The sequence below is a fragment of the Cynocephalus volans genome, chromosome 6 (genome assembly GCF_027409185.1).
Source record: "Cynocephalus volans isolate mCynVol1 chromosome 6, mCynVol1.pri, whole genome shotgun sequence".
NCBI lineage: Eukaryota > Metazoa > Chordata > Mammalia > Dermoptera > Cynocephalidae > Cynocephalus > Cynocephalus volans.
In genome coordinates, this window is record NC_084465.1 from 16,545,147 (window position 1) to 16,555,230 (window position 10,084).

The 10,084-nt window shown below is 34.7% G+C and overlaps 1 protein-coding gene across 2 annotated transcripts in view; it reads left to right on the forward strand.

Annotated features, from left to right (window-relative positions):
• The window catches only part of BRAF (B-Raf proto-oncogene, serine/threonine kinase), a 169,673-nt gene extending 161,921 nt beyond the window's left edge, over window positions 1-7,752 (forward strand). For both annotated transcript variants that reach the window (XM_063099532.1, XM_063099533.1), the window contains 2 exons: window positions 546-699; window positions 6,742-7,752. In XM_063099532.1, coding sequence (XP_062955602.1) covers window positions 546-699; window positions 6,742-6,764 — 177 coding nt within the window. In that variant the 3' untranslated portion in view covers window positions 6,765-7,752. The remainder of the gene's footprint in view (window positions 1-545; window positions 700-6,741) is intronic.
• The last annotated feature ends 2,332 nt before the right edge of the window (window positions 7,753-10,084 follow it).

Consider the following 10,084-nt stretch of genomic DNA (forward strand, 5'->3'; position numbering starts at 1 on the left):
TTGAGTTTTATCGAGTACTTGCTATATGCCGGACATTATGCCAAGCACTTTAAACATATGTCTCATGATTATGAACATGCATCTATTATTCCATATGCCTTCAAGAGTTATAACCTGTTTTTTGTACCTTAAAATATATTAATTTCTATGTTTTGTGTATTGATGCCCATTTGTAGAATGTTCCTGTTTTTTTCACTCTTCATTGTCACCTGTCACTTCTCACTCATGTGCTACTGATAGTCCGGGTCACTGAGGCCCTACTGTTAATTAGATGTGTGTAAGACATTTCCCATTGCTAAGTTTTCTTAAAGGACGAGTTGCTTTGGTGGTTCTGATTATAGATAGTCAGATAGTGTTATCTTTTCTTTTTAAGGAAAATATCAGTTCTTTTAAATATTTTTTCAGGCATTTATAATAATACTTAAAACAATGCAAGATTTCAGATGCTTTCTTGTAAGTATTATGGGCTCTTAAAGATTTATACCACTCATATTTTCATTCTTTCTGGGTTTTTTGTTTTGTTTTATTTTGTTCTTTTTTTGTAGATTCTCGCCTCTATCGAGCTGCTGGCCCGCTCATTGCCAAAAATTCACCGCAGTGCATCAGAACCCTCCTTGAATCGGGCTGGTTTCCAAACAGAGGATTTTAGTCTATATGCTTGTGCTTCTCCAAAAACACCCATCCAGGCAGGGGGATATGGTGCGTTTCCAGTCCACTGAAACAAATTAAATGAGTGAAAAAGTGTAAGAGAATAGCAACAAAAAGAAAATAAATGAGTATATGTTTGCTTATATATTAAATTGAATAGGATATTCTTCTTTTTTTAAGGTGAACCAGAGAACATTTGTGTGTTTAAAGACTAGATATAATTTTTCCCAATCTAAAATTCATGCTTAACATTGGATTTTCAACATCCAAGAGTTAAAATACACAATTTTTGCTAAAAATTGGTAGTGCCTCTTCCAGAGGTTTTACTTCCTGTTCCAAATTTGTTTCATTTACTTGGTTGTTCTAATTATTAAACTTCAGTTTTCTCTTTCAGTTTTCTCATGCAGCTTCTGTTATTAGCTATCACACATCCATTAGGGCCTTCAAAGGAAGACCACTCCTGTGCATGTGTTTGCAGGTGGGAAGTTGACAGTAGGTTAGCCTGTGTTAGATGAGACAAACTGAACAGATCTAATTTGGGAAGTCACTGAAATTGAATAATCCTATTTTTACTCAATATTTTTTCTATAGCTATTTCTTTTTACTACAATTTGGAAAGTTTGGATTTCCTTTATTTCCTTGAAGCAAAAGACTAAATTTCTTTTTTATAAATTGTGTGTGCAGGGCCAGCCCGTGGCTCACTCAGGAGAGTGTGGTGCTGATAACACCAAGGCCACGGGTTCGGATCCCATATAGGGATGGCCAGTTAGCTCACTGGCTGAGCGTGGTGCTGACAACACCAAGTCAAGGGTTAAGATCCCGTTACTGGTTATCTTTTTAAAGAAAAATAATAATAATTGTTGGTGCAGGTGGCCAAAGATATTGCTGAGGAGTGGCATGTTTGACATGAGTAAAATGGTTTAACTGTGGATTTTTAGTGGGAAAATGTCAAAAATGGAATTCCTTTTGGATAATGTTCCGTTATACATTAAGGATATGTTAAACATGTACAAGTCAAATTTCCTTCCAAATGCATTCCCTCTTATCACCCCCCCCCATAAAAACTTCACAGAATTCTGTGAGAACTTTTAGTTTTGTTCGTTTTTCTTTTAGATAACTCTGGTTGCCAAACAAACAGGTAATGGATTTTTTTTTAAAGTTATTACTTTAGATTATATTTACCTCTTGTGATGCATATTTAAGCAGTCACCTCCTCATTGTGTCTCATAAAATTTCTCCCCTCCTTATATTCTTTGCCCAGCAAGATTCTACTTATGAATGAATGCTGTTCTCTTTTTGCATTCCGTGACATAAAGTGTTTGTTAGCACTCTCTAATGTGTACACTTTCTTGTGTAGAAAATGACTATAATGTGGCCATCAGTATATTCTTACTATGATTCAGAGGGAATCAAAAGTGAAAGAAGGAGCATTGTTGTGGTCTTATCAAAGATACTGCCATCTCTATTTCATAGTTAGGCTAGGGACCAAATCCAGGCTCTTACCTACATCTTCATTTACTCAGTTTGGATTTGTGATGATTTTTAAATATGGCTGACAGTTCAAGGTTTTTCCAGCAGACAGACATCCGCATAAATGCCAACCTTTGAAGTCAGTAAAGAAGAAAATTGGGAAGACTTTAAATAAATGATTTTTTAGTTTTTAGGTACCACAATATAATTTTGAAACTTTTTTTTTATTTGAATAGTTAAATTTCAGCCAGAGAAACCACACTGTATTAATTATGGTATACCTTTGGCCCCTCATGTGGGTAGCTTAAGATAAGTAAATGCCATCATTATTTTAGAGATTGATTCATAACTTTTAATTTAGGTAAAATAGTGAAAAAGAACATTTCTCATTTTAAAAAGAGAGAATAAGGGATAAAAGAATAACATATTGAAAACATCAAAGTCCATGATTTCTGTTCCTCCGGTGGCACTAAATATATGATTATTAGTAATTATTAGATGGGGTTTTATTTATTCACTAATAGAATAGCAAGCATATAGCTAACAAAATTTTTACAAAATTGACTTGGTCTGTAGCATGCTCAAAAGGTTTGGGCACTTTTAGACACAAGGGACAAAGGCCCTTTTTACTGATAGAGCTCTTTCTGTAATTTCCCACTATACCTGCCTCATTTTTATCTTCCTTTCATTGTTCACTCTGTTTTACCCACAACGCTGCCCTGCCCAGTCCCCCACCATCTGCATTTTACTCCTTTCCTTTCCTTGCCAGTCTCCTTTGCCGGGGGGCATTGCTAAGCTCTGTAGAGCTGCTCAGAAACTCATTGTGCTATCCCATAGACACTCAAACATGCCTCCAAAGGGTTGCCTAGTAATTCTACTCTTCCTTCCAAATTGGGCCCTCTGGAAATGTTAGTGAAAAAACATTAAAAATATGGCAAGTGAGATGCTTAGATAACATGGATTCAGAGAAATAGGAATTAGAATTGAATCAGTATCCCTTTCCGTTTTTGTTGTTGTTATTGGCTTTTGTTTTATACTGAGTTTTAGATATATTCTTCAAATAAAGAAAAACATGATTTTTCCCAACCATATGTAGCATTAATCTCTTTTGACTAGGTCATTGAAAAGGAAGGGCATTCATTCTCTTGTGACCACTTCTTTCTGAAAATCTGAGTCTTCATATTTTTTTTTATTAAAGTTGAGTTTCCTCTGTAGGAGATAACCTTTTTATAAAATTTGTTTGACATTTGAAAAGCTTTACTAATCAATTATGAGGAATAAGGTTCATCGGACTTATTTTAATAGTTTCGAGATCACAGGATTTAATCAAATGCTTAAGGTTTGTTTATCTCCAGGTATTATGTTATACTAGCCATTTAAATACTAAACCAGTAGTTAAAATCATCTCCTCTCTAAAGTAGTGGCTATTTAACATATCCACTTAAATGGCCTTTATCTTAAGTGAGTCACTATCAATTTAGGGAAATGATCCACCTTTTTTTTTAATATTATGAAATGGGTATTCATGACTAAAACATTTCATCATTTATTTGATTGAAAATTACTGAATTATTGAGCATTTCTGTAGCACTTTTTATTTTACTAAATGTTTCATCTCCCCTTTGACTGTTGCTCTAGGAATTTTAGAAGCCCAGTGTGTCTATGCCAGAATCCCTCTCATTCTTTTGAAATTTCCTGAATGTTCGTCACACAAAGAGAGTTAGAATGGAGAGGCTGGCCAGTTAGCTTAGTTGCTTAGTGCAAGGCGTTGTAATAATACCAAAGTCAAGGGTTCAGATCCCGTACTGGCCAGCCTCCAAAAAAAAAAAGTCAGAATGGGACTTAACTCTGGTTTCAGTTGACTTTCCTCTTGTAAAGCTGATTGTTTTGTGTTAGAAGTAACCTATTAGATTTTTCATAGCATATTTTATCTTTAAGAAATTTTATCAAATTATTTGTATAATGGCCATTGAAATACATCCAATTCTGGAATAAAGGGTAATTAGTAATTTTTTAAAACTAGTTAATAAAGTCCCTATTTTCAAATAAACAAACCATGGTACTTAAGGCGTCTAAAATCACAGGGTCTTGTTTTTTAAAGTTTTTTTCAAGTGTTCTCTACCCTATTCCTAAAAAAAGTCAAATGGAAAATAGAGCTTAGGTTACCGTCAACCAGAAAGTAGGGGAAAGAAAATACTTCATTTTGGCCTTTGATTTTTCAGTTAGTTAAACTAATATATCGGGATTTTCAAAAAGTCACAAAGAATGTCTAGGTGTTTCACTTCAAATAACTTCACACAAGCAGAGTTGGCTCTTCAATTAAGATAGGGTGTGAGAGGTGGAATAATAGAGATTTCCATATATGCAAGAAGGAATAAGAAAAGATTTTTTTCCCAAAAAAAACCAGATCCATTGTCTGTTACTCCCATCTTTTCCTTGAAATTTCTTTGTGATTTCGGGGACATTTATAAAAAGTTTTATTTTATTGAGTTTTATAAACTATGAATTCTTTTTGTCTTTTTTTTTTTTCCCTGGACCCAAAGTCTGATTATGAAAAGAACTACATAGTAGACTTTTGGTAAGACGAACTTTAGTGTTTGCTTTATTTATATTTGAGTTGGAGTTTGTTGGTAAGATTTTGTTTTTTGTGTGTGGTAGTTTTGTTTTTAAGGCTAGTATTTAAGTTTGTGGAGTATTAACATTGTTCAACAAAATAGAGTGTCTAATTGTTATAATGAATAAGAAACATCTGAAGACATTTTTTAAGTATTTTTTGGTGTAGTATATAAGATTTGACTTAGATTTTATCATTTTCTGGTATTTCCTCATTTAATATATGAATTCTAGCCTTTTTAATAAAGATTTGTGTTATGTAAATCTTATTTTTACATTAGCTTCCTGTAATGAGATTTAGATTTTGCTGGATACAGTGACTGCTTGTAAGAATGTTGCAAATCACTTTAAGGAAATGTATTAAAATACTGAAAATAGCAACCTGAAAACCATAATGTACTCAGACTATAAGCAAAGATAGTGACAATATATATTTCCAGAATCTCTTTTAACAAATAGCCTCCTGTGGTGATGCTCTCAGTGTTTTACTCTGCAAGGTCTTAGTAATTTAGCTTTTTCTTTTTAAATTGATGCCAAACTCTCCAATCCTTTTAATTTTAAATATGAGGTAATATGAGGATACTTCAAAAAGTCTGTGGAAAAATAGAATTTAAATGTAATACAAATCTTTCCATGAACTTACTGAAGTACCATCATAATTCTTTTACCCTTTCTTTATCTTTTGACTCACAATACCTTGGTTAATTGCATGCTAAAAGGAATCCTTGGATGGAAAGAGATAGTGTGACTATTTGCAGTCCAATTAGTAGTTGTATTCACAGTGGGAAAACAAATTATTAATTATTGAAAATTGTTTAGGGGCTTGTTAATTGTAAAGACCCTGGGCTTTGGAATCAGCACCTGGGTTGGCATTCCACCTGCAATTTTCTAGCTTTGCAATCTCAGGCAAGTTACTTGACCACTCTAAACCCCAGTTTGCTCACCTATAAAATAAACATAGTAATAGCATTTGCCTCATAGGGTTATTATAATAACCTGTGATCAGATGCAAATATCTATAAAGTGTTCAGTGAGGCACCTGGCATGCATCAGGCATTCAAACAGTCACTAATGTTATCAACATTATCTAGCAACTGATTAGAATCTAATAGCAATCACAAATTGGGTAGGTTTTTCCTAGATTAGTTACATCCTGTATTCATATAAGTTATTTGCTTGGATCCTCATCAGAAGCTGATATTGAAAAATGATGTTATGGCTGACGTAAATTCTGATAAATATCAGTTATTAACCAACACCCAAAAGTGAACTCTAGTGTATATAATAGCAGGAACTGGCCTTTAGTTACAAAAAGAAGCTGTGGACAAAATGGTGGATGTAAAATAGTGACGCGAAGCCCCCAGATTCAGTAAGCTAAAGGAATGTGGTACCTCAGAGGGACTTTGTGGTTTAAAGAATTTCTTATGCTAATAATTATGTTCAGTGATACGTTCCTGTATTTTATTTCTTGGTAGTTTGAAAGGTGAAATTAACTAGAAAATGGAAGGTTTGGATTTTATTTCCTTCTGTCAAATGTGTGATGTGGATAAATCATTTGACTTCTTAATTTGATCTTTTATGCAATGAGGATAATTACTGCTTCTCCCTTCCAAATAGTGGTATTACAATAATATGATAGGTGAGATAAGTTGATAATTCAGGGGGGAATACTGTTCTACAAATCATCATTACTATTTTACAATACGTTTCTGAGAAATTTTGTTCATTGGAATTAGTTTCAGCTTGACCAGAACTGTAGCACATAAAACCTACCTGAGAAATTATCTACAGACTTGATACTTGATATAGCTGAACCATACATAGTCTACACACTATATAAGTTGTGTTCTTTCACAGGTTTCAGCCCTTTTTGCTTTTAAATTAGTGATGATGATGTTTTATTTGTAATATATAACTAGTCACCTTTCAGTAAGGTTCAAATGAAGGTTTTCTGTGTGTAGGTTATTTGAGATCACTTTTTTAAAATTAGCTCTTGTCCTCCCTCTACAGGAGAATTTGCAGCCTTCAAGTAGCCACACCATCATGGCAACATCTACTCTTATTTCTAAGTCTTGTGTTCGTACAGTTTGTTAACATCAAAACACAATTCTGTTCCTCATATCTTTTTTTAAAGATATAAAATTTTCAATGCATAAGCTGTTGTGGAACAGAATGGAATTTCCCATCCAACAAAAGAGGAAAGAATGTTTTAGGAACCAGAATTCTCTGCTGCCAGTGTTTCTTCAACACAAATACCACGTGCATACAAGTCTGCCCACTCCCAGGAAGAAAGAGGAGAGACCCTGAATTCTGACCTTTTGATGGTCAGGCATGATGGAAAGAAACTGCTGCTACAGCTTGGGAGATTTGCTATGGAGAGTCTGCCAGTCAACTCTGCCCTTCTAACCACCAGTTCAGTATGTGGCTGATCATCTGATGGGGCAATTTCAAACACCAAGCATCGTTCTCTTTCCTGTTCTGGGATTTTGTTGTGGAGCTCTTTCCCCTAGCCACCACCGGTTAATTTCCAAGGGATGGAATAAAAATGCAGCATGCCCTCTCTGTGTAGTGCATGTTCAGTCCTAGATAAATTTTATCAAGATGAAGCTATTTTCTTTAAATGGAGGATGAGTGGTGAGGAGGAGATATGTTTTGGTGTAGAGGAAAAGGGCATGCTGCATCTTCTTCCTGACCTCCTGGGTGTCTGGCCTTTTGTTTCCGTGCTTACTGAGGGGTCCACCTAACAAGCAGGCTGGAGAGTGCTGGTGCACACATCGCCTTCCTTTCTCATTGGGTCCAGCAATGAAGACAAGTGGTTGGGGATTTTTTTTCCTCCACAGTGTAGCAGATTCTCAGGAAAATACAATTTATATCTTCCTCCTAAGCTCTTCCAGTCAACAAGTACTTACATGTCTCTTTTGCCCAGGGCATAAAATGCTGTGGCAGTATCTAATTAAAAGCCTACAAAGCTCCTTAATAACAGTTTTGAATGTGAGAAATTTATGTAACTTAAATGTAAGGTACAGGTTTTAATTTCTGAGTTTCTTATATTTTTATTGAAAAGAAAATAATTTTCAGGTTTAATTGAATTGGAATAAGATACTTCCCACCAGAATTATATATCCTGAAAATTGTATTTTTGTTATATAAACAACTTTTAAAGAAAGATCATTATCCTTTTCTCTACCTAAATATGGGGAGTCTTAGCATAATGACAAATATTTATAATTTTTAAATTAATGGTACTTGCTGGATCCACACTAACATCTTTGCTAATAATCTCATTGTTTCTTCCAACTTATTCCTACACTACATTCTACATCCTCTTTCTAATCTTTTATCTAGAATATGCAACCTAAAATAAAAATGGTGGTGTTTCCATTCATTCTCCTTCTTCCTTTTTTCCCAAGCCTGGTCTTCAAAAGGTTGGGTAGTTTGGCAGCTGAGTTCCCCAGGCAGAGAATAGAGCAATTTTAGGGATATTGGGACTGAAGGGAGAGCATGTGAAAACTATTATCCTTTGTTGTTATAGAAAAAGTTGCTGTGGTATTAAGAATCTAAATCTGTCTTGTCTTTGCACAAATCAAAATATAACCTAGTCATAGCTTCCCTTGACCTTTGAGTAGTGTAAGTCACAGTAGTAGCAAAGAAAATGATTGGATGTATTCGTGGTAAATTAATAACAAATACGCCCTCATCGGGATTTAGTAATGTAAATCAGATCAGATGCACTTAGCCCAACCAAGCGATAGCCAAGGACCTGAAAGAAATTAGACCTAAAAAATCAGGGAATTATAAATTTTTATTTAAAAATTTCAAGTTATAACTCCAGGCTCCTCTATCTGTATTTCAGCCTACTAAAAGCTCATTACCATTAGATGCTTTTTGCTAAAATCCCTGTATTCAGAGGAAAGCCTACTGAAATTTTCATGGACTTGTAGAAGGTTGTCCCAGTAAAATGGAAAATATCCTGAAGTTATTAGTTTTAAAAGCAGTGTACTTTTAAGTCTAACGTGAGCAAAGCAGTGTCTTACAAAATTAGAAATTACACAGATGGAAATGATTCGTGCTGATTTGAAGAGCAACTTCTGTGCATGATACTGCTACTCTTCAAAAAGCATTGGTTATTTTTTCTTTTTAAATATGTCTCTGTAGATACTTTTAAACATGGCTGTGTTCCCATTACCATGATGGGCTTAGAGTCTCCTTGGGTGGAAAGAGCTGAGTTTGAACAGCAGGCGTGTGTTCTGTGTCTTGCTGAAGAGGTAGATCTGGTGCAGGACCACCTCAGTGTGGCAGGGGCTGAGCCAGCATAATTAGGGAGGAAGCTCAGTATTTGAATTTTCTATACAAAATTCAGGATGATACACTTTATTCCTCCCTTTCATTTTAGAATAGGTTGCTGTCTCATTTGAAAAGGGGGAGCAGACTTGATATCAAATGAAGCTGTGCCTGGAAGCCAGGCCAGGGTATTGAAAGATTTTTATAGAGACTTTTAAAAAATGAAAATAAACAAAATGTTTAAACCTCCCTTTTTTCTTCCTTTTTTCCATCAAATAGTTTTTTCTCTAGTTTATAAATGACATGAAAAGGGGTTTCCTTTGAGTTTTATTTGCCTTATTTTTTGATGCTTAGACTACAGATAGACTTGTTGAGCTTATAAGAAAATACAAGGAAGATGTCCTTGTTTGTGCAAAGCACTTTATGAGTAATTTGTATAGACAGTACGTGGCTGCTTCATTGATCATCTTGTAAGGCTGTTACTATCAGTCTCGTCCATAAAGTGGCTGCAGTGCTTTCTGTAGTGTATTTTATTTTTGGTAGGGAGAGGTGAAGCCTTCTGAAAAATTTGAGAGCAACTGTAAAGGATTGTTTTTCAATATATAGTATTCTTAATGGGCTTATTACATCATTAAACAACAGTCTAGGGCCTAGACTTCTGCCGCTGAAATAATACTGACCAAAAAAAAGTAATTTATAAAAGGGATTTATGAATAGAAAATCCAATGTGATTATTTTTACTTATGTGCACCTTAAAAGAAGATTCTGTGTAGCTGTCAATTTCTGGTTCCTGAATATCCCCTCCTGTTTGTATTTGAGATCTGGTAGGACGTACTGGGGCATCCTAGAAGATAAAATCCCATATAAATTTTATGTGCTATATTTATGTTGGTATTGGAAAAGAAAGAGCATTATATAAAAAAATAATTCAAAACTTGAGCACTGTCATTCTGAAACTTTGTAAATATTTTCTAGATTCCTGTTTGGTGCCGTCACAGATCTATCACACAATGTTATCTTGCATTCATCAGGCAATGTTGGAGCTGCTGCACGCCCCTGCTCCAATCTCACC